Source organism: Corythoichthys intestinalis, chromosome 17, assembly GCF_030265065.1.
Source record: "Corythoichthys intestinalis isolate RoL2023-P3 chromosome 17, ASM3026506v1, whole genome shotgun sequence".
NCBI lineage: Eukaryota > Metazoa > Chordata > Actinopteri > Syngnathiformes > Syngnathidae > Corythoichthys > Corythoichthys intestinalis.
The window spans coordinates 33522256-33547344 of record NC_080411.1 but is presented as its reverse complement, the minus strand read 5'-3'; the positions used below and the strand labels follow the sequence as shown (position 1 = coordinate 33547344).

General features: G+C 38.9%; 2 protein-coding genes across 3 annotated transcripts in view; both read left to right on the top strand.

The window, feature by feature from the left end:
- The window catches only part of cplane1 (ciliogenesis and planar polarity effector 1), a 66836-nt gene extending 49297 nt beyond the window's left edge, over positions 1 to 17539 (top strand). The window contains exons 31-47 of one of the 2 annotated variants that reach the window (XM_057819175.1): positions 3077 to 3565; positions 5247 to 5416; positions 5491 to 5557; positions 5620 to 5674; positions 5754 to 5909; positions 6345 to 6499; positions 6779 to 6986; positions 8793 to 9139; positions 9212 to 9362; positions 11803 to 11970; positions 12274 to 12310; positions 13139 to 13264; positions 13338 to 13518; positions 13599 to 13648; positions 14132 to 14287; positions 14516 to 14637; positions 15840 to 17539. In XM_057819175.1, the coding sequence (XP_057675158.1) occupies positions 3077 to 3565; positions 5247 to 5416; positions 5491 to 5557; positions 5620 to 5674; positions 5754 to 5909; positions 6345 to 6499; positions 6779 to 6986; positions 8793 to 9139; positions 9212 to 9362; positions 11803 to 11970; positions 12274 to 12310; positions 13139 to 13264; positions 13338 to 13518; positions 13599 to 13648; positions 14132 to 14287; positions 14516 to 14637; positions 15840 to 16060 (2859 nt within the window). In that variant the 3' untranslated portion in view covers positions 16061 to 17539. Of the gene's footprint in view, positions 1 to 3076; positions 3566 to 5246; positions 5417 to 5490; positions 5558 to 5619; positions 5675 to 5753; positions 5910 to 6344; positions 6500 to 6778; positions 6987 to 8792; positions 9140 to 9211; positions 9363 to 11802; positions 11971 to 12273; positions 12311 to 13138; positions 13265 to 13334; positions 13519 to 13598; positions 13649 to 14131; positions 14288 to 14515; positions 14638 to 15839 lie in introns of both variants that reach the window. The other variant, XM_057819174.1, reaches the window with a different exon arrangement.
- A 665-nt stretch (positions 17540 to 18204) lies between these two features.
- Positions 18205 to 25089, top strand: part of LOC130905619 (WD repeat-containing protein 70) — a 70476-nt gene continuing 63591 nt past the window's right edge. Inside the window, exons 1-7 of the mRNA XM_057819176.1 lie at positions 18205 to 18308; positions 19301 to 19354; positions 19432 to 19515; positions 19581 to 19662; positions 22126 to 22306; positions 24353 to 24412; positions 24491 to 24624. Coding sequence (XP_057675159.1) covers positions 18287 to 18308; positions 19301 to 19354; positions 19432 to 19515; positions 19581 to 19662; positions 22126 to 22306; positions 24353 to 24412; positions 24491 to 24624 — 617 coding nt within the window. The 5' untranslated portion in view covers positions 18205 to 18286. The remainder of the gene's footprint in view (positions 18309 to 19300; positions 19355 to 19431; positions 19516 to 19580; positions 19663 to 22125; positions 22307 to 24352; positions 24413 to 24490; positions 24625 to 25089) is intronic.

Sequence of the window (25089 nt, the reverse complement as noted above, 5' to 3'; positions counted from 1 at the left end):
CAATGAATGACCTGAAAAGAATTACAATGGTATCTGACTGCCACCGTTACCGTTTCTGTTTATATATATATATATATATATATATATATATATATATATATATATATATATATATATATATATATATATATATATATATATATATATATATATAAATAAACTACTTCGGTAAGGGGGAAGTGTACATAAATTATAGAATTAAGATTTGTTATCAATGAAAAAATTAAAGTGTTCGTTGGCTGTCACTGAGTAGCATTTGCGACCGCTACTCAAAGCTAACTAAATTACCCCCAAGAACGGTCAGAGACGTAGGACAACCAGAGGAAATACAGTGGGGAGAACAAGTATTTGATACACTGCCAATGGGTTTTCCCATTGGCAGTGTATCAAATACTTGTATTTACACATACTCTTCATACTACACTTCAAATACACATACTTGAGAAAGACAGGGCTGATGGTAAAGGATAGCTTGTTGAAACAGGAGAATGTCATTGTCAGTCGCGTCGATAAAAAAGCTAAGGCTATGCTTAAGTCGGCTCGTTTTTTTTTGTCTTTTTCAGCCTTCGACACTCAAGCCATCTCTTTAACTGAACATTTTTATGTTCTTCCACATATTTGCCAGTGAATTTGGCACCAGGCACATCATTTTCAGAGAGAATTGGTATATTTAGTTCTGTAAACATCTCTTTCGTACACGATTTCCATTCATTTCCTATTAGAGACGAACGGTGGCTTGTCCCTACTTAGCAACAGTAGCTAATGTCATGAATATTAATGAGCGGAAGTTGCTTGCGGTACGCCATTGCAGTACAATGTATAAAATAAAATGATAGGATTAAAGGCATCAGCTCATCAACATCAGAACATAAAATCAATTTATATGCTGATGATATACTTCTATATTTATAAGAACCTAATTCATCACTCCAAGAAGCCTGAAACTTTATGAAGAAATTCTCACAAGTGATCAAAGTCAACAATACTACAATGCCACCCCAAATCATATTTATAATATTTACAGTATATTCAAGGGTGTAGGTTTGGTCTCAACATTGGTAGGGATGGTATAACAGCATAGCCTGCATGTAGTTTTTGCTTTGGGCGGGACATTAACAAGATCAAACAGATTGGGTGAAGAGGGGTCAAAGCTAAATTTCTCAGTAACATGAACCTAATTAATTAACCTACCTTAATTAACCTAGGCTAAATGATCAATGGAAAATAAATCTGTATTGACTTATACTACATGTGTATTGGTCAGGTGATACACCGTTCGATTCAAACCTTTGGTTTCAAAAAGTACACACACACAAAACTACTGAAATGCAAAGAAAACTGTTTTGGTCAGTTATTTCTATAACACATACAAAAACTTATTTATATTCAAAATTGTATTTTTTTCAATGATTTGCAAAATAAAAGTTAACAAAAACATCTATAACCCCAACCTCCATCTCCTAATTTTTATTTTCCCCTCATTTTCCTTACATACTTTTTTTTTTTTTTTTTTTAACATACATACATTTTTTAAACATACATTTAGAAAAATAAGTACAAATGACTTATCTTATGCAGAGTGAAATGGAATATATTTTTAAGATCGTGCAAACATTGACTTTTTAAATCATAAGGAAATGAATAAGTAGCCTAACATAAATGAACAAATATAGGTCCAAAGTGTACATTGACAGCTAAGATGTTCTGAACCTCCCCATCAGAGAAAATAAAACTAAATATGATAAATAAGCCACCTTAACTCTTTCCTTGTTCTTGAAGCATTGATCCAATTTCTATTGCATTGCCCCTTTTTTTTTTTTTTTTTTTTTTTTTTTTTTTTTTTTTTTTGCTGTTTCAGAAAACATGCACATTTGAACCAATCAGAGGTATCGCTGGTGATCACAAGTCAGTATGTCAGCCAATTGAACAGATAAATGTGTCCAGGCATTTTGCTTTGCTGTGTTCATTTGCACATTGACGTGACTCATCATCGTCAGACTCAGATAACTGCAGCAGCTGGTGAAACCTCCATGCCGTCTGTGGAATAAAAGAAATAATAAATATCGGTGGAATTATGCTTGTTGTTAACACTTGTGTAAGTAAATCTGATGTTGGTAGATTGTTTTCTCCTTGCAATGAAATGCATGTGTGGCAGCTTTGTATTTATTTATTTTTTTTACATAGCGTTTTGACAGTTGCCGTCATATTTTCGGAATCAAAGCAGCGTCCAGCGTTCCGGCACTGAATCTTTTACCGGAACTGCGTTCCAGCCGTAAATCTTATACCGGAACTGCGTTCCTGACCGTTCCCGCCCACTTTCACCCCTGGTTAAGCTATGTGCAGGTCACAAAAGTTTGATACAACAAAACCAAAATAAATAAATCAATAAAATTCCTATAGAAAAATACACACATTCACAGATTAAAATTTGTCTTCATTCTTTATTTTCCCAATTTATTACGAATTATTTTAAGTATTTTTAAAAATGTTTTTCTTTTTTAAAATTTACACGGATTTATTTATAACTTACTTTTTATTTGCGTTGATTATCTTTAAATCATTACAATTTAAATAGTTGACTTTTGAAAAGAAAAAAAAAAAAAAAAAAACACTGAACACACATATACTGAATTTTCATAAATGGAGAACCCTGGTGTTGTTCCCAACGAGGCTGTTGGTCCACTCACTAAAACGTTCCGTGTGCTTTGTGTGATCAAACAAGCAACGCGTTGGTTGAGTTTGAAAAATCGATCTTGAAAGTATGAGATTGTTGGCTACGTGCGCATTTACCCATAGCGAGATTTATCCCAATTAGTTCAGTTAAAAACTATGCGGTGTAACGTTTTTTGGTAAAATGTCAGAAAAGGCTTGTTTGCATTGTGCGATGACGACGTCTTTCAATGCCGCAGTTTGTTAAAAGATGACGCGAGGTGACGATCTGTTTAATTTCATATTTGCACGATTAATTTAACCTGTAAAAACACCCATTCGTTTATTCCCAATTATATCTTATCATCTTCCTTTCATTCCTGAATACACACTCATGCTAATCACGCTTTTTCTTTCTCCTTTTCAGCAATTTCGACCCCTCTCTGTTCAAGCGGGACCATCAGACGTTTATTTGCCGGAGCATACGAGTTTAACGCCATCCGGTGAAGGGCTTCTGATCACCGCCAATACTAATAGGACAGCGCCCTCTCATGGTAATATTAATATAAACACATCCTCTCAAGCCTCGGGCCTCAAGTTACTCCAGCTGGATAGCATTAGAAAGAGAAACAAGCAAAGGACGAGAGGCGTGCCTTTGGCACAGAAAAGACACCTTAGGTTTGGCCACGGAACTCCCACTGAGTCCTCTACAAGGAGTTCTCGTCACAATAATCCCACTTCCGGGGCGACACGTGACCTTCGTCTGCTACATGTTCATCCTGGCATACAACAATATATCAACCTCCCCAAACTACCTTCACCAATTCCTCCTTCCAAGCCTTTCCTTGTCCCCTCAGTGCCACCGAACGAACAACCTAAACTCCAGCTTTTATGTTTAAACTCCAAACTGAAAAAGGTGAGGATTATGTATTCCTAGTGGGCAATTATCGCAAAAGGTGAAGATAACCCCCCCCCTTCCCGATAATAGTACGTTGTGGTTCAAGCAGTGTTGTCACAGATTAATTGAAAAAGTAATTTAATTACTGATTACGCCTAAAAAAAAGTAATCTAGTTACTTTACTGATTACTTCATTATCAAAGTAAGTTACTTTAAAAGTAATCTGCCAGTTACTTTTTACGCATTTTTTTTTCATTTTGCTGCCTCAACATAAGAATGACAACAGAAAAATGTCATCACATGTAATTGACTTTCCGATGATTGAATTTAAAGGGGAATATCAGAATTTTGCGCTAGTTTAGCCACTCCGGAGCCCTGAAACTAACAAATATCTGACAAACTGCTTGGAATTTGTTGAAATCAACTCCACCGACCAGTTAAACCCAGCTAACTCTAAGATTTAACCTAATGTCAAAACTTCTGAATTTCGGCTTATGGTTAACAGCATATCAGTGCCAATGTAAAACAATGCAAACTGACTGCACAAAATTGCAAAGGTGGTGGCGGGCGCGGATGCGCGTCCACAACCCGGAAGTACTCCTCTCAACACACACGCGGTCAATTTGGCCACAAAACGTGGCGGCAACTAAGCACTTTACACACAATCGGACTTACAACACATTCCACAGATGCTAAATGAACACATCACCTCACGGCATAAATGTGCAACACGCATATGATGTAAACAAAGCTTGCCAACTTAGAGTGATGACTGCCCATCGTTGCTACAGCAAAGCTACGAAACGGCCGCGCATGTAGGAAGTCCAACCTTTTGCTGATACCCTCCAGAATGAAGGAAAAATACTCACCTTCATTCATGGATATCCACAGATCAACATTCCCTCGCAACGTGTCAACACTCGGCTCCAATGTCCACCCGCCTGGCCCACGCCTTCAGTTCCACAACACATGTGACACGAGACCAAAACAGGAAATCGCTAAGAGGCTGTCATGGAAACACGTACCGGGAACCTTTTACTTTAGCATTTTCTATTCAAAATGCTCTTCGTACATGACTACAATCTTCATTTTACATACGTTATGAGGCAATGAAAAAATAGTAACGCAGAGACACTAAGGAAACTAACTTTTAATCAGATTACTGGTGTAGAAAAATAAACGCGTTAGATTACTCGTTACTGAAAAAAGTAATCAGATTACAGTAATTTACTAACGCGTTACTGACAACACTGGCTTCAAGTACTATGAAATGTACTTAAACTTGACATTACCGCTGGATAAAATAATTGTCTTCTGAATTAGATGATCCACGGAGATTAAGCATTAAAATATGAGCAAATATGTAAAATGAAGCTTCAAAATTACAAAAAAATCAAATCTTTGTATCCACTCTCAAAACCATAGGCAGAATTTGACATTTGTGGCAGGGGGGTTCAAAACATGTTGATGACCACGGAGCGCAGTGTCAGCAATAAAATTATGAAATGTATCGTGGAAATCGTGATTTTTTTTTTCTTTCTTTCTTTTTTTTTTAATAGATCACTTTACTAATTTGCTGTTGTTAGTGTATACTGATGTTTTTTGAAAAAGTTGATGTGATTTTGTTTTTAATTGGAAACTCCTCCTTTAAGTCCAATAACAGTTATTTCCCACTGCTATTCAAATCTGTTTTCCCTAGATGTCCATCCCAGCACATCAAGCATCCCAAAAGGCTCGCCTCATCTCCCTTGAGGAGTTGGCAGGTTTGGTGGCAGTGAGGCGTAACAACGAGGAAGCTCGGCTACAACTGCTCAGAGTCAACGACTCTGCAGAAACACACCGAGGCACTACGTTTTCCTCCAGCAAGAGGCACAGTAACCTGAAGTGCAATATTGATGAATACTTTCCACAGGATAGCAGTTTGACTGACTGTCTGATTACAGGCAGAAGAGGAGAGAAGGGAAACTGAGTGCAAAGCTGCCAAATGAGTCCATCGACACAATAAAAAAGGTAGTGTTTATTTTATTTGTTTTACCAACAACATTCTTAATAATATTCATGTATTTGATTAGCCACAAGAGGACTCCGAGGAAATCATCCCCACAAAAGAATCTGACATTCAACGTGGTTTGTAATAAAAACTGTAGAATATCCCTCTATGATAAAATTTACTATAATGTTGTCATTGTGCCTCTGCTGTTTTCAGAAACCATTCCAAGATCCTCTGGATCTAGTCCCCCTGTGTTGACTGGTCACGCGTTACTAGACAAGGTGAGAACGACTTCAGCTGAGCTCCATGCCTTCGCTGCCACGTTTAAAAGACCTCCGGAGTGCTACGATGCTTTCACCAACACGGAGCAAGGTAAGCCTTTTCTTGGATTTAAGGCAAACATTGATACGTTGGCAGTTTGGTGAGCTAATGGTCGACTCACAATTCTGAGTTTTGCGTCTGAATCTCTGCTCAGTCCTTCTTGTCCCCATACTGTATGTTGCATGTTGGTTTCCTCACACAATTCACAATTAGTTATTCATTCGTTTATAACACCGGTTACCCTGTTCATGTTTGAGGCGTGCTGGAGCATATACCAGCTGACTTGGGTTGAAAGGCAGACTGCACCCTCAACAGATAGCCAGTCAGTAACAGGGCACATACCTGTATATTCCGGTGTGTCTTATAATTTTCTTGTAAAATATGGTGGATGCGGCTCATCGCCAAGTGTGTCGTAAATTCCCCAAATTACAGTAAATAGATTCTCAGATGGTGCATGAGAAACAATCATTGTTTTTTTTCTTTCAGAATGTTCTCCCATTCTTGTGGACAAAGCAATGACTGCCACACAGTCAGAGTCACCCACTACTTCTCCAGACAAAATGGAAGAACGCCCAACTGAGAAAATGTACAGTCCTTCTCCATATGCAGATATCACTCCATCACAAGAAAAAATGAATTTGGTAAGATACTAGACCAGAAACAAAATTTGAACAAAATATATGCAGTATATTAGTAAAAAAACACAGAATATACTGTACACACACTCTAATTTTTGGAGGGGGAACACAATCCACAACCACATCAACTCTGGCAATGGCAATGTTATATTTTTTAAGTTTGAGTCCTGGAAAAGAGAAGGAAAATTTCACTTTCTTAATCACATTAAAATAAACAAAATGTGCATTTGTAAGCAAGCAGGTTTACTAATCTACTAATACTAATCTTATCATTTGTGCCAGGATAAGCGTGGCCGCAACTTCTTGAGTGTCCTGGACATCGAGGAAGGGATGTCGCATTGGGATTCGCCTCCTGCCAGTTCTGGAAACAAAGAAGCTTCCCCAATCCCTCCTGTACTCACACCTGCTCAGCTTCACGTGCTTGCCACCTCCCTCATAAAGAGTGCTCACCCTGCCAATGACAAAAATCCTAAAACCGTCTATCAAACAGGTCTGGATTTTGCATGTCATCATTGCATGCATGAATGTGCAATAATCCAATTTTATTTACCGTACTTTTCTGGCAATGTGTTTATTATGAATAACATAATCTTAGTTAATCTGTCTATACCAATTCAGTGGAACAACCCAACAATTTTTCCCAGCCTTGTAAGGGCGCAAGTTAGAAATGCATTAATTCAATGGTATAACATACTTGACCAATTTTTATTTCTTTTACTCAATGTCAAAGTGACAAAAGTAATACTCTCTCATTAAAACTGCTGTTATTGGGTTGTTTTAGTGGAAAACGGTACATACAGTGGTGCCCCTACTTAAAAAATTGATTAGTTTTGGAAGTAGTTTGCAACTTGAAAGTAAAGATAACCTAAATTACCTAATCAGTTCCAAGCCTCCCAAAATTCAGACAAAAATCTTTTATAATGCATAAAAATGCATAAAAACATGTAACAAATACATGTTACAATTAAAGATAACTGCACACAAAACATAAAATCACTGAGTTGTGCATAATATAAAAAAGAAGAATAAAGAATAAAGTTAATAAACTCATGTAAAGCTGTCGGAACACGAGGAGCGAATGAAGAGGACAATCAGATACACATACATATACAGTCGAGGTCCCGCTAAGCCAATTGGATGCCAGGAATGCTAGGCAGTAGCCAATGGCAGCAACTATATGTACTGGACTGTCTCAGAAAATTAGAATACACAATACTGACTGTCTCAGGAAATTAGAATATTGTGTATTCTAATTTCCTGAGACAGTCCTGTATATATACACAGGACTGTCTCAAAAAATTAGAATATTGTGTATTCTAATTTTCTGAGACAGTCCAGTATGTTACCCTCAGTAAACTCTGGGAGCGGCGAGTACCAGCCATACTGTATTTTTGCCTCGTATCCTGAAATTTCTTTCCTAACAAGAGGCAATATTTTCCCTTTGAGGCGTCCCTTAACCTGAAAATTCTGTAGGTAGAAACGTTCGTAAGTAGAGGTCCCTCTGTTTCTGCCAGAAATACATGAAGAGGTAGATTTTCAATCAGCTATTATTCAAATAAATTATATAAAAAAAGACTAAACTGATTATTCGCATCTCTTTTCATTTGAGGAAAAAATGATTTGAAATAAAAGTTTTGTGAATAGGGATGTCCCGATTTTTCAGAAGATCTGAATCTGGTGAAGAGGATCGGGTTTTTAATTTAAAAAGTATTTTTATGTTTTTCGGCTTCATTCTTGTACAGTGCCACAGCCTCTCACCCTCCCTCTTGCTAAGCAGTGCAGCCAAACTGTCCAGCTTGCGTTTGATACTTAAAGTTAATGATGATCGACAGGTTTGTAGCTTTGATCTTGCCAGAGAAGCTTGGTAGCACTATGATCAAAGGCACACATGTCAATCATCATTAAACTTGCATAGGGGTGCAGTGGCATCTCATTGTGTAAGTGAGAGGCTCTTCTCAGCATCGTGAGCGTCAAAGTGCGAGTGGATTTGAGTGAACTCACTCAGTGAAGCATTTAATAAAGACAAACATTTTCTATGTCATTCTTGTTAAAAAATAATTCACATTATGAAGGCGGCATGGTGGGACAGTAACTTTCTTTTTTTTTTTTTTTTTTTTTTTACAAAAACTTTCTGTATCAAATTGGGACTCTGTATTGACAGATTCTCAAAATCAGGTGACTCTGACTCGGGCGCAAAAATATGTGATCGGGACATCCCTAGTTGTGAAATACTATATCAGTTTGGTCATGAAAATGTAACTGAAGGCACTACTGGACTTTTGTTATTTGGTTGTAGAAATTCAAATGGGTATCACTGAGCTCAACAGGGAACCAGAGAGAGACTCATACGAGGAACTACCAGAGTTTGAGCTCAGTACATGTACGAAGATGCCAAGGAGCGATAAACATCACAATAGAGAACTGGAACAAATCTGTCTGCATGACAGTGAAGATTCAACAGACTCTGAGCTTTCTAAAAGCACCAAGACCTCGAGAATAGACGTGCCTCACAATCTTCCATCTGAAAGTTCCGCAGTCTGGTTCTCATCCCACTTGTCCAAGCTGGATTCACAGCTGGCTCTGCTGCAGAACATTGCCGACTGTTTGGAAAAGGACTTGCCCATGTCCAAAATGGCAAAGGAGGTACAGTTTGTTTGTTCTGCTTATTTATGCAATTGAATTAAATAACTAAAGCATGTTTTTGTTTTCGTGTAGTACCACAAGCCAAAAAAAGACTCCCCAGTCTCACCGCCGAATGTGAAGCCTGCAATAAGAAAAACAGTGAGACTGTCTCTTCCAGCAGAAAAGCCCAAATCACAGCCAAAATACACTCACATCAGTGTGAGAAAGAACCCTCTTGAAATCAGTAAGCTTTTTGTGTTTCATTTTAAACATTTTCTTTTAACTCATTGGCTACCAATGTTATGGTAATAAACATCCAATCATTTTGAACTCTTGAGGGATTGCAGTAATCTTTCAGGGCCATTGATGGCGATAAACATTTGAATTGCGTGGCTGGGAATGAATTACACCATGTAACAGAAAAAAAATAAAATTTTGTTTCTTTCTTTTAATCATTTTATTTGTGCTGCTTCGGTCCAAACGAGTGCCACTAAAAAGGTAAAAGTTTGGTTTTGCTAAAATTAGAGGCTGTATTCAAAATTTCCGATTTAATGTCCTAATTATGCTGAACATATTTGATAAAAGTTATTTCTTTGTGTTTCAGGTCAAAGTAAGTAGGAAAGTAGGAAAATGTACATGTACACATATGTATGTCTTTATAAGCTCAAGGCTGGACTACTGCAATGCACTTTATGTTGGTCTTCTCTTCTCAACTCTTCTATTTCTCGTCTGCAACTTGTTCAAAATACTGTTGGTCGATTTTTAACCAGTACACCAAGACGTGAACATTTTACCCCCGTGCTATCATTGCTCCACTGGCTTCCAGTTCATTTTACAGGGTGTCCATAAAGTCTCTTTACCATTTCAAAAATGTATTAAAAATGCAATTGATTAGATATTTTATTCAGATTTGTTCTTTTGTATTCAGCGTTTATTGAAGAAGTCCAGGGGGTTGATATCTGGTGAACGTGGCGGCCAAGGAATTGGCCCATCCCTTCCAATCCATCGGACTGGAAATGACTTCTTTCTATGGGGCTATGTTAAAGATATCGTGTATCCAACAAAGATAAGGGACATTACTGACCTTAAGCGAAGGATTACTGATGCCATTGCCACCATTGATGAGGCTATGCTACAGCGAACATGGCAAGAAATCGAGTACCGTCTCGATGTGCTTCGTGCAACCAATGGTGCCCATGTAGAAGTGTATTAAAAGAGGTTAAAAAAAAAAAAAAAAAAACTTCAATAAACGCTGAATACAATAGAAGAAATCTAAATAAAATTATCTAATCAATTGCATTTTTAATTAATTTTTGAAATGATAAAGAGACTTTTTGGACACCCTGAATTGATTTAAAACTTTCACTGTTTGTTTTTAATTCTATTAATGGCCAGGCTCACTTTTATTTGTCAGAGATTTTAACCCTCCGTAACTCTGGCAGGGCTCTTCATTCTACAGGCCAGCTTCTTCTGCAATTTCCAAGGTCGAGACTTAAACAGTGGGGTGACCGAAATTTTACAGTTGCTGCCCCCATGTTGTGGAATAGCCTGTCCCCTGAAATCCACGTCATTACGAATCTAGGCCTTTTTAAATCACGGTTAAAGACCCACTTTTTTAGACTTTTTTTTTTTTTTCCCTGACTAGGGTAGGACTAGTGGCTTTATTTCTTAAGGGTTGTAATGTTTTAAGATTTTATCTGTTTTATTTTTTTATTTGCTGTTTTGACTTTTATCGCATTTTTTTTTCTTCTTAATGTCATTGTATAATACTTCCCTGCCTTTTATTCATCATGAACTATATCGTTGTTGTAAAGCACTTTGAGGACCTCTCAGGTTTTTGTTAAATGCTATAGAAATAAATTTGATTTGAGATATCTCAAATCAAATAGAGGCCAAAAGTTTGTGCATTTTCTTTACTTTCAATACTATTTACATCGTAAATTCTCACTGAAGGTAATAATACTATGAATGAACATGTATGGAATTATGTACTTAGCAACAAAAAGGTGATATAACTAAAAGTGTATAATCTTGTAGTCTTCAAAGTAGCCACCCTTTGCTCTGATTACTTTTTTTGCACTCTTGCCATTCTCTCGATGAGCTTTAAGAGGGAGACAACTAGAATGTTTTTTTCACAGGTATGCCTTTTCAAGGTTAATTAGTGGAATTTATTGCTTTATCAATGGGGTTGGGACCTTTATTGGTGTTGCATTAAATGAGGTGTGTCCAAACGTTTGGCCTGTCCTTCATATATGTAAATATATACTTTATGTTACCATTCCAAAGCGCAACAGTAAAAAAAAAAAAAAGTGCAAAATAGAATTTCAAAGTCGTGACCACAAACCCAGACTTTTTGGGAAACAAAAGTGTTTTTATATGTCAATGCGACGGGACAAACTAGGAAATACTTCTTAGAACCTGGGAACAAAATATGTGTTGCATGGTGTTATCACTGCCACACCAGCCAGTTAAAATAGATTGGACGTCTATAATCCATTGAAGTGTATTGTTTGTCTTTTAGATAAATTTACACAATATTCTATTTTTTAATTCTTTACCTGAAATGGTTCATCCGAGTCCCCTGTCTTTGTCAGAGGTGTCACAAGATGGCATGTGACGTGTTTTTAACAGATTACATATGCGTGTGATGTTGATTCAATATTTGCATTTTGATTGCTACAAAGGAGCCCCACAGCCTCAACCTCACGCTGCATCAGAACCCGACATCTGCAAGGAGGAAGAGGAGGACAAGGAAGATGATGTGTTCCGCAATGTCTACCACAACCTTGAAAGAAAGCCCCAAGCTTCACATCCATCTTCCTCTCAGCTTCGTCACATGCAGAACCTTTTGAGTAAAAACACTCTTTATTATAACCCTTTCTCACCAATGTGTGGCTGCTGGCAGCTGTTCTTGTAGTCATTTAATGTGTCACTCATTAGCTGCCATTGACTATGTTAAATGTCTAATCCATTTTGAATCTCCCAGTCAGAATGGACAAGCTCTCCCATTTCAAATATTGTAGACATACAGTAGCTCTCTCTCAATGCCAGCTAATGAGTTAAGTATGGTTAATGTGTCATTAAATGTTTTGTCCATTATTTACCATTCATTACAATTCTTGTTGTCGTGTTGTAATATTTTTCTCTTCTTACAGATCAAACGCCAACTGGAACAGTAGACACATTTGATGAGTATGTGGCTTCAAAGTCTCGTTAGTGTCTTTTTGTAGGGATGTCCCGATTGCATATTTTTGCACCCGAGTCAGTCACCTGATTTTGAGAATCTGCTGATACCAAGTCCCGATCTGATACTGAAAACAAGTTGTTGTTTTTTTCTTTCACAAAAGTTCCAAATATGTAGCTGTCCCACCATCCCGCCTTCATAATGTGAATTATTTCCAAACAAGAAAAATGTAGAAAAATGATTGTTTTTACTCAATGCTGCATTGAGTGAGTCCACTCATGCTTTGACACACCCGCTGCAGAGAACAGCCTCTCACTTACACATTGAGTTGCCACAGCACACTTAGCAAGTTTAACGATGATTGACACATGTGTACGTTTCATCGTAGAGCTACCAAGCTACTCTGGCAAGATTAAAGCTACAAACTTGTCAATCATCGTTTACTAAGTACCAAACGCAAGCTGGACAGTTTGGCTGCACTGCTTAGCAGGAGGAAGGGTGAAAGGCTGTGGCACTGGAAGAGCATGAAGCAGAAAAACATAAATATATCTTTTTAATTATAAACCCAATCCTTTTCACCCGATTCCGATCCTCTGAAAAATGGCGCGATCCACCCGATTTCTGATCACTTGATCGGATTGGGACATCCCTATTATTTTGCATTAATTTATGTATAAATAATTGTTGTGGTTTTAAACATTTGGACATTTGAGGTGTCCTTAAAAAACAAAACCACATTTTTCCCACGTGTTTTTGAGCCTCTGTTGTTGTTTTTTAAACAACTTTTAGTTAATCGATATTTTAACTGCTCTGTCTTCCGTGTGTTACGTTTTCAGGACAGGTAATGACAGTCTGGACCAAACGGGATTGTCCGATACAGCAGAGATCCTGGAAGGATTGGTTCGAGAAGGTTATATATCCCAGTCTGATCTGGAAGCGTCTTTATACTCACTTGACAGCAGGTACAGTTCCCACTCATTCATGAGTGACTTGTGAGGATCAGAGAACTGACAGACAATTTGACACACAAAGCAGGAATGAGCAACAGGATCCCAGTCGGCAGATTTCTCCGAGGCGCGTGGATCCAAACGAGGATGATGAAAGACGGGAACTGAGAATGTGGATGAAATGCAAGCAGAGGGAGAGACATTCTGTGTATCAAAAACAGAGAGCCAGCCTGCGTGAGAGGGAGCTCAAACCTTTCTCCAGGACATCAGTCAGATCTTTACTTGCTATCAAGAATATTCCACCACGTTACATCCATGTAGTTACTCATGTATATTCTTTTTTTTATAGAAATCCACCAGCCAAGTGACCGGCAAGAAAATCACACAGGAAAAGCAAAAGTAAGAAGAACTTTTTAAAAGTTTTCCGTGGATTCTACCGCATGCAGATGCACTCAAATGTGGAATGGCAAGCGTATTAAAAAAAAAAAGATCCGTTCTGCTGCAGCATTCAGAGGAGAGCCGCTTGCGATATTACCGATATTTATCGCCAGACTGGAGTAGTATATTTAATATAATCTGGACATGAACGGTGTAGAAAAGACGAGATTCATTTAATCTCAACAGAGAATGGTGCACTAACGGTTATCATAGCCACCTTATAATTCTCAGGTTCTTCATTTCATTCTAGGTTCTTAAGCTTACATTCCAAAAACATGTATGTTAGGTAAATGAGTACTTCAAATTGCCCACTGTTGTAAGTCTGAATGCTTCTTTTTCTTTGGCTGGTGACGAGTCACCCAAGGTCAGCAGGGATGGGCTCTAAGGATGCTTATGTTTATATGTACTTTTAAAACATGGCTCTGTTTTTGTTTGGCTTGTCAGGGCAATTATTTTGAAACAATTCAACCAGAGGCTCCGCGACGCTACCTCATTGGCAGAGAAACTTCAAACCAAGCCCTTTACCAGCTCTAATATTTTAGTCCTTGATGTTCCCATTCCAAGGTCCACGTCTGCTCCCCCTGCTGCTGGAAATCACAGGTGCCTACCCTAACCCTTCCATGGCAACAAACGCTACCTTTAATGTTTATCAAGCATCACACAGTTTTGATCAAGTACTGTCTATAGCGTTAAAATGCTTTCACTGTTTAAATTCTGAATAAATTAAAATTTAAGAAAGATACTATTTCCCCTTTAATGTATTTTTTTCATGCTATTTTGAATTCCGTAAATTTGGTGGATTACAAATATTCTCTGTGGATTTTACAGCAGAGACGAAAGTCTGAAGCGTCACTCGGGCCAAACGCAAGCCCAGCGGCGTCCTTGGACTGCCGAAGCACCTAGAAGACCGTCTGAGGACAGCGGGAGTACAGAGCTACAGCAAAGACCAGGTAGGATTCACAAACAGGTCATTAACAGTATCATACAACTCCCAGCAAAAATTGTGGAATCAACAGTTTGGTTGTTGTTGATGATGATGTTCAACTAAATTTGTTTAAAAATTTCATTCTGGGCACTTTCACAGCAAATTGTCATGCAAACCTGGTAAAATGGCATCCAAAATTATGAAAAATAATGTCAAAAACTAAGGTTCAGGGCGCCTTTAAGAAACTTGATAATGTCCTCCTTTGTTTCAATTGACATGTCTCGTGTTGGAACCGCAACCGCAGATGTAACAAGCTGATAAAAATGGATGCAGGTGTCTTAAATCGTCGTATTCCGAGCATGTCGTCATATGTCGAGACAAATGATGAGTCAAATTTTAGGTCGGATGTCGAAAGGATTGTATGTCAATGTGACCGTATGTTGAGGTAACGCTGTATTTATACGAAGGTCATTCAGTAAATAGTGTGAATTATTCGGCATAAGGACTTCTAATAAAGATACAGTAGATACTCACTTTTTTTTCCCAACGTAGTCTCCCAGCACTTACATACACTTTTCTCAACTGTGCACAGGCGTCCACATTGTCTCACCTCAGCGTAAAAATTCTTGGACTGATGTCTCAGCCATTCGCTCACAACACTTATGACTTTATCCTTACTTTCAAACTTCTAGCCATTTTTTCAGCTGAAACATTCTCCTATAAATTTCAACTAGTTTGCACCCTTCAGAAACCAGAAACTAACTGAACACTCTTCAATCTTGGAGAATTCTTCTTGGTTGGAAAACCTCTATCTGTATTAGATTAGAAGTCCTTATACCCCAAAATTCACATTATTTATTGAATGACCCTCGTATAATGTAATCTATAATATTAAAATCAAAAACTAAGAATTCACATTAACAAAACCTATGTATTCATCGAGCTCAAAACTGAATTCAGGCACATCCTATTAAAACTGATTTATTTTTGTAGTCTTAACTCTGAATTTGAAATTGAGTTACAGAGCAACAAAATTGTTACAGCAGCTTTTAAAAACAGTACAAAATAATTAGTTAATCAATCTTGTGATTTCAGTCATTTGGACATTATCTTGGAGGGTTGCACACACCTGCCTATGTCACAGTTGACCGGTTGTGGAAAAGGTCAAGCTATGCAAATGATTTACAGACATATTACATCAATTAGGTGCTCTCTCGCTCTCTTCAGGGACCTCTCTTTCAAGAGTGCATCCAATCACCTCCGCCAGGGCCCGTGAAGACCAGCTTTTAACACACCCAGGAGAACTAATTGACCAGCGGGACAGCGGCACCAGAGGATCTGTGGCAGCTATGGACTGGCTGGACAGACTGTCGGAGAGCGGAGGCAACCTCAGCGAGGTCGACTGGGCGGCCATCGAGAGGATGGCAACCGCGGAGGAGACATCGTAAAGGGACATTTTTTTCGTAGCTTTTCTATCTGTCACTGTGGTCCCCCTCCTTATGAGTACCTGAAGTTTTTGAGTTACGAGCCATCACTTGGTGGTTGTTTTTATTTATTTAATTTTTTGGGTCTTTGTGCTGTGAGCAAAAACTGGGGAGAAGGGTCTGTCTGCAGAGTAAAAGAGACTGGAATTGGGGGCATAGTGTGGTCTATAGCTAATCCTATTCGTTACCCTAACCCCCCTCTAAAAAAACACTTTAAAATGTGATTCCATAAGAGCCATACAGTCAGGTCTTTGTGTTGTGTGTGTGGGGGGGGTGTGTATGTATGTATGTATGCAAAAACAGATGTTTTTTTTTTGCTGTCTGAAGTCAAATCGGACTAAACCTCTCCCATTTCAGGTCAGTCAAAATTACTGAAATTATTTTTTAAATGTCACAATAATGAGAGCATTTCTTATATAATATCATATTTTCTCCAATGTCAAAAGTTTACATACACAAAAAGTACTATGTCTTTAAAGAACATGGATGATGAAGTCCAGATGATGAGGTCCTGGCTCTAGAAGTGCCTGATAGGTGAAATGACAACCGGTGAGTTAATTGACGGCAATGTATTAAGACCACACCTGAAACACTGCTTCATTGTTTGAAATCATGGGAAAATTAAAATAAGTTGGCCAGAAAATCAGAGGGAAATCGTGGCGCCCCAGAAGTCTGGCTCAGCTTTCGGTGCAATTTTCAGATGCTTGAAGACCAAACATCATATCAACAGTATTACCCTTCTGCACTAACCTCAGCCTCGCCCCCGTCTGGCCAGTGACACCCCGTCTTGCAAGCTGTAGACAGGAAAGACTTGAAAAATTGACTAATACGTGAGCTTCAGACTTGTTACCATAAGATATGGTCAATGAACTTCAGCCCACAGCAGTTCACATACTTACCTCACATTTCAACACAGTTGTTCTGTAACTGGAGTCTTCGAGTTACAAGCCATGACTTTTATTATTTTTATTATTATTATTATTTTGCATCTGACAAAGTCAGCACATTGTTGCACTTTTCAATACAATAATTAAAGGGTTTCAATGCAAAAACAAAAGCCTAACCCCAAAGGTCAAACCTGGAAAACCTTTATTAGTCCTGTAAAATGTCTTTTCAGACACCAGACCCGTCTGGTTTTCATCACATTTACAGATTTACACATTTATAGAGTACTGTTCAAAAGTTATTTTGCACCCCACTCCCCTCAAAAATAAAAGCATGTGTACCATTATGTGTGAGTATGGCAATACTGTATTATGAAACCTGGGAAAAGAAGTGCAGTGAATACTCCAAATGCACTGTATGTCCACTGTTTTGGATTTTTATTTTTTTGCCACTTTTCTGCTTGAATTTTATACGTTTTCACTTGGGTATTGAGTGTCAGAAATGTCACTTTAATCTTCAACAAGATGTCTTCTGTTCTGAGAGGGCATATTGTACAATTTATTTTGACAATAAACAATTAATACCTCATGCAACAGTGTATTTTTTTGTTATCTGCCTATTTCTAAAATTGGACCTGCGATTGAGTGACCCTTCTGCAATTATTTTTATTTTGTTTTTTAAACATGTTTTCATTATACAGGGTGATTCAAAAAGAATGTGCCAAAATCATCACGCATTAATTAATTTCAAAATCATTGAAATAGAATGAATTATTAATTAATAATTTTATAAGAATTCAAATATGTCTTTTTGACAAGTAAGTAATTTTAACAAATTAAAAGTCATATCGGCTTGATGTTGTCCGTGCAGCTGGTGGTGGTCACACTGAGCACTTGTAAAGCATGAAATAAGAACTTGGAGTTATATACAATACTTGTATCCAGCTAGTTATGATTTTATTATATTTTTTGATAATATACCACAATGGTTTTGGCACATTCTTTTTGTATCACCCTGTATATTTCATTAGTTTATTTCTACATATTTTCCTTTTATTTCGGCACTTATTCCGTTGTGCAGTATAATTTTATGTCATTTTCCGTGTATGCCATATTTTCGTGTTCCATTCCTCCAACATCCCAAAAACATGCACATACAACACAACGACGTCAGACCCTGTTGTATCAGAGCACGCAGTAGACATCTAGCCCTATATATATAATATCTATTTGCCATAACCCCAAAGAAGAAGAACTCCGTAGAAGAAGAAGAAGAAGAATTACTTCCGTCAATCCGTTGTCCAACATGGATACAAGCAGCACTGGAGGTACTCGAATCTGAATTTTATTGTTTGTTTGGGCACATAGTTGAATATAAATTGTAATTGTAAGTTCGTGTATGACTTCCTCCGGCTTCGCTAATATCTGCGAGGAAAATTGCGCTTTTGTTAGATTGCAGCTCGTGTTGTGATATCTTAGCCCTTGTTTTGTTTATGTTTGATCCATAACTTGAACATTGATGGAATACTGTAATATGGAAAGAGCTGCGTCTAGTCGTGGTCAAACCAACTAAGTAAAAACCAAAGCGAAGCAACACTGAAAGTTTAAAAGTATAGACTGTATAATGACGCTAAAGTTGGCTTTGCCGCAAGCCTTGTTACATGCATTTAAGAAGACATTCATCTTCTGTACTGCTTATCCTCACGTGGGTTGCGGGGGTGCTGGAGCATCTCCGAGCTAATTTTATGGGTAGGAGACGGGGTAAACCCTGAATTGGTTGAGAGCCAATCACAGTCAAGAAAACACGCAGGGTGTATTGTTCATATTGGTGGTTTTCATACAGGTATCGTCAGTATGGTACCTGGCGTGCCCGCACTACCTATCCGGTGCATGTGCAACCCTTTAATTGCCTATTGCAGCAACTACAGTACTACACCAGTAGTCCCAAACCACCGGTCTGCGAGCCACTTGATACCGATCCGCGAGAGATATAAATAATGTTTCAGTTTGAAACCCAAAGAACATCAGGCGCCATTAACGGACAAGCATGGAGATCAGGAGCCATTGATAGCATGCAAAGTTTTGCGCACAGAGACCCATTCATTCCGTATGTTGGTTGGACCGTTCCATAAAACCACTTTCTTGAGGTTTCCTGAGGTTTGGGACGCTCGAAAAGTGCCTCACAAACCTTTGTGCTTGTGACTTCGTTTCGTTTGCTGTCGTGTTGCTCTTTGACCGCACCCCAACCCCAAATAGTACAAGACCGACTTCCTTGATAAACAATGAAAAATAAATGCATTTGTGCTTTGGTCATTTTCAGGCAGACTGGATAATGATGGAGACATCACTTCAGTTATGGGATTCTCTGGCTTTGGTATGTATAACAGCTTAACAAAAAGTGCATAATAATCATTTGCGTTCCCTTGAAACTTTTAAATTTGTCGCCACCAGGAAAGAAAGCCCGCACGTTCGACCTGGACGCCATTTTTGAACAGACCCGGCGTACAGCCATCGAAAGGAGTCGACAAGTGTTAGGTGAATAATGAACCCGAACACACTTTTTCTCTTGTTTGTCTGTTGTTAACATTGTTTTTGCTCAGATGACAGACAGAAAGAAATGGAGGCGCCAGGGGAATGCTCAACATATGTCCCCATACAAAAAGACACAGAAAAAGCCTCCAGGTAACTATTTTCTATTGTTTCACAGACATTCCTGCAAGTTTACATGTAGACAAGAAACAAAATGAAATTTTCATAATATTGTACTTTGTTTTTAAAGAGACTGAACTTAGGAGTTTTTCAAAATACGAACTGTTGCTGCGAATTCGGGGGGGCTTGTTCGTGTCTTCATCCTATAGACCCCAATCACCAACGTCACACAATCACGTGATCGCTGTATTGTGCTGACATATTTTCCGTCATTGTGTGTCCGTATTGTCAATGATCGTAGTTTCTAAAGGTGGATTCCCTTGCAAATTATGGAAACCCCGGTGCTTTCAGACGCTGTAAACTCATTGGATGAGTTGCATAAAAGCCGTTATTTGGAAAAGCTTCGGTTGATCCAGTCGCTAGATCCATATTTGATGCCCAAACCGATGTTTCCTCCCGTCCGGGCCCGTCCCGTGCATCAGAGCTCGTCCTGAGACCACAAAATTTCCAATCGTACTCCAGTTGTCACGATGAGGAGTCGGGTACCCAAAATCGGCACCGGCCCGAATATAAACCGACATTTGGTCAGCTGAGCGTCACCGTTGTCACGATTGTACAATGAAACTTGATCGACAACGGGACGGTGTGTGCCGAAAAATAGCTGCTCCGTGTGAAATGTCCCCCCAGACGGGAGCGCTTATTTATAACGCTTTATTGACGTGAAAACATTAAATGTTTTCAGGGACGCATTACAGTAATGGATTTACGACTGTAAGATCAGTTTTAAATAATTAAATTACACAAAATATTAGTACTGTATTTTAGTAACAAATCGTGGACTGGGCCACATAACCATCTTTGAACAGAAATGTATTAGTCATAGGTTTTCACGACTATATCCCAATGACAATCACACAGGTATGACATTTATGAATTCAAGCAGAGTAAAATAATACATTTTCACGATATAAGAAAGTTGTTTCCGTGTGGGCGCTCCCATCAGGGGGGACATTTCACGCAGGGCGGCTATTTTTCGGCACAACACCTGTTGTTGCGCTCACCTTCTTGCTGTGCGACCGTGGCGACGAGCTTCGTAGTCTCTGCCTGATGATGTCTGTGATCGTGTTGGCATCATATTGATGTTTTCGCCGCTGTCTGACGGCTGTCGACACAAACTCATCATGGACCGAGATAAACAAACCGTGCTGCTTTAGAGATATGCCCTTTTAACAATGGGCACACAGCAACTACTAAAATGACAGTTTATCTTGTCTGTTACTGCAACCAACCGCCACACATGCCTTCACCATTGTGATTAATCAATGTTAACGATTGTCAGGAAGGTTTTTGGGTTCGTTTACTAGGCGGTGATTCCTTAGACAAGCAGAAAAACACGCATTAATAGGAGGAATGTGCGTAGCGTTAATATGTAAACACGATGAGCTGACGGACATTAGCCACGTTTACATGCTGACTTTTATTCATACCGATTCAAATAATTCCGAATGGAAATTTCATGTTTACATGTCACTTCATCTATTCCGATCCAGCGTTTACATGTGTCTGCCTTTATTCCGAAAGGCCGTTTGACAACTGCCGTCTGACATGCGCAGATTAATCAAAACAAAGCGTCACATTGCAAAACATGGAGATCGATCGTCAGATCAGCTGCTGTTTTAACTTTTCGAGTGGAAACAAAACTTCAGAATGACACGCCGTTCATTTAAAAAGTTGTGTGGGCTGGTGGAGGGATTCATGGATATAAACTTTCCGCCGGACTCCAATTAGGTGCGCTGTGCGTGTGCTTGGAAGCCATGTTGCAAGTGACGTTACTTACGTCACCAAGTGACGTCACCATGTCAGTACGGAGCATGTGCAGAAAGAACGCAACCAGACACCATTCCGCTTCCCTGTTTACATGATATAATTTTACTTCTAATCGGTTTGGGAAAAGGAATATTCCACCCCTTTGAAACGGAATGAAATTCCATTCGGTTTGGGCCTGTTCATTCCGAATGAGGTGTTAATATGGAACACATTTATTCGGTTTGAACATCTAAACCGATCGCAATTGGAATATTTGGCTCCATGTAAACGTGGCTACTATGGCGGCACCAGTCGGGGGCGGAGTTGTGACGTCACGTGATTGGGGTCTATTTCTGAACTCTGATTGGGGTGACTCGGATGGGGTGGGGGACTGTCCTAGGGCGTGGACGGTGTTTCATCGGCTGTGGCTGCGAGCAGAGGAGCTGGTGGGAGCAGTGCCATTCTTTTCTGACGAATCTTGTGCAACAGTGTCCTTCTCCGCACAACTAACAGACAATTTAAAGTGTGTATACGCATGACTATGTGCCATGAGACACCTAACGGTGTATGTTGGTGCCATGATTAGTGACCAATCACATCGCTAAAAAAAGTAGGATGTCACTCTGAGCCTTCATACCGATAAAGCAGTGGGGAAAATCCTGGGGTTTAATTGTGACAATTCCTTTTCAGAAAAGAGGACATAAACAGCAGCAGTTCAGATTTCAAACTTGTTGGCCCTCTACCGCAACAAAGAGACTCAAACCAAGTGGAGGAGGATGATCTGGTCGGCCCCCCGTTTCCTTTTGGTGACGAAGGCGGCACAACGCAGAGTGACAGCGAAGATGATGAAGAGGAGGAAATTGACGAAGATGTATGTCATATATGCACTAGACATGTGCCGATTACCTGTTTCAAGGTATACCGTAGTATGAAAACGTCAGGGTTTCAAAACCGGCTACAGAAAAATTAGACTGCCGCAGCTTTGAGGAGGAGGGCCAACCGACATGTAAAACATGTTTGCGTAGGGTGGCTTCCTATGAGGCAATACACAAAATTAAAGGTTCGTAAACACTGTCATAAACGTTTCCCATCAGCTACGAGAGTTAACTCCAGTGTGTTAAGTGTCTCTAGCGGTGGCAAAACATGTGTTTTTTTTCTCTCTGGCAGCTGTCTGTGTTGAGAAAGAGAGTATGTGTGTAATGTAAACATCATACGAGTCATACACACAGATTTTGAAAAATAATGATCCTCTTCAATGGGAAAAAGTTTATTTTTTCTATTTTATTTTTTTAAAAAACCTGGATATCTCAAAGTAGCACATTTTAGAGCTGTAATTGCAATATCATGAAACCGTGATATTTTGGCTAAAGGTTATCATACCGTCAAAATATCCTATCTGCATATGACTAAAATGCACACACCTTCACGTGGGCCTATGTCGAAATGTAAGGATGGATCCACTGTTGTTTTCATCAACGATGATGATAACGAAAATATTTTGTCGATGAGCAATTTTGCAATGGTGATGACGAGCTAAAAACATTTTCTCTTTGTTCTGCAAAGTTTGTTTCAGTCTAACCTTATACAACTAGATGATTTTGTTGCTTGTACCCTTTACTCATTCACTGCCATTGACAGTTATGGACGTCAAATCCATTTCAATCGCTCCGATCGACAGCGATAACACTGATCGCTACTAGACCTCCCAGTCAACATGGATTGGGTGTCTAACGCTGTCAATGGCAGCCAATATGTTAGTACCGAAGTACTTTTTTTTTTTAATTCCATCAAAAGTTCTTGAACCTGCAAAAAAAAAAAAAAAAAAGTAATTGTAAGTAAATACTGTATTTTCCGCACTATAAGGCACATCGTCGTATTAGACGCACCGTCAATGAACAGCCTATTTTAAAACTTTTCATATATAGAGCGCAGTAGTAGTAGTGGTTGGGGTTGAACTATGCATCCACTAGACGAGGCTATGCTAAAGGCAGTGTCATGCCATGATTAACCGACAGTGATCCATATACAGTGCCCTCCAAAATTATTGGCACCCCTGAAAAAGATGTGTTTTTTAGCTTTTAATACTTTTTAAAAATTCATATAATATGGGACCTTAATGGAATCTCACACAAAAATACACACGGTTCCAGGCTTCAACTGGGACAGTGTGCTTTGGTCAAATGAGACCAAGATTGAGCTTTTTGGCAACAAACACTCTAAGTGGGTCTGGCGTGCCACGAAAGATGTGCATGCTGAAAAGCACCTCATACCCACTGTGAGGTATGGGGGTGGGTCAGTGATGCTGTGGGCTGTTTCCCTTCCAAAGGCCCTGGGAACCTTGTTAGGGTGCATGGCATAATAAATGCTTTGAAATACCAGGACATTTTAAATCAAACTCTGTTGCCCTCTGCCCGAAAGCCGAAGATGGGTCGTCATTGGGTCTTTCAGCAAGACATTGACCCTAAACATATGGCCAAATCTACACAGAAATGGTTCACCAGACACAAAATCAAGCTCCTCCCATGGCCATCTCAGTCCCCAGACCTTGTTTTGTTGGCAAAAGGGCGTTGTACAAAGTATTAACACCAGGGGTGCTAATAATTGTGACACACATTATTTGATGTCAAATAATTTTTTCTTTATGTGGGATTTTTCCCCCACTGAATGAATCCACTTGTTTTGAAGGTTGGATTTTTCTCTTTTTTTTCCCATTAAGGTCCCATATTATTTGAATTAAAAAAAAAAATTAGAAGCTAAAAAACACATCTTTTTCAGGGGTGCCAATAATTATGGAGGGCACTGTATAAGGCACATCAGAAAATAAGGCGCTTTGTCAGCTTGTGAAATTTCAAGGCTTTTAAGTGTGTCATATAGTGTGGGAAAATAGGTAATCCATGTTTATGTTCTCCCACCTTAGACTCCTGTCAAGAGGATTCCAGACACTCACGAGATCACCCTGCAACACGGCACCAAAACGGTATCTGCTGCCTTCTTCAAGCCACTTTCTTCCCATGGCCTCATTTTTTGAAACTAAATTTGAACTCCCTATGCTCAGGTGTCTGCTATGGCCTTGGATCCATCAGGTGCCCGTCTGGTGACGGGCGGCTATGACTTTGACGTACGCTTCTGGGATTTTGCCGGGATGGACAGAGCTCTCCAGGCTTTCCGCTCCCTCCAGCCGTGCGACTGGTGAGTCCACGTTACTGCTGTGGCCCCAAAAAATAATACGGGGGTCAAAGTTAAAAGTTATTCATTTTATATTATTATTTATTTTTTTAAATAAATAACAAGATCTATTTGATAATATTATTTGCATGAATGATTATTTATTTCAAGATGTTAGAATAAGAGGAAAAGTTAAAAAACCATAAGAACAAATGAAAACACTTAAATCAATAAAAAAAATTGGAACATGTTCGAAAAGGAGTAGGAAGAAGCATTTGCTTATTTAATCCTACACCATCTCCACCTAAGAACTACATGATTTACTTCCTATTTAACCTTTAACAAAATAAAACACCAGTCCACATAAATGTACCAGCAGTAGAAAATACATGAAATGAATACACGTAAATATACGAGAACCCTAGTGTTCACCATACCCTTCTTCCCTGTACCACATGAATACCATACGTTTATACCGCTGTTGAAGCA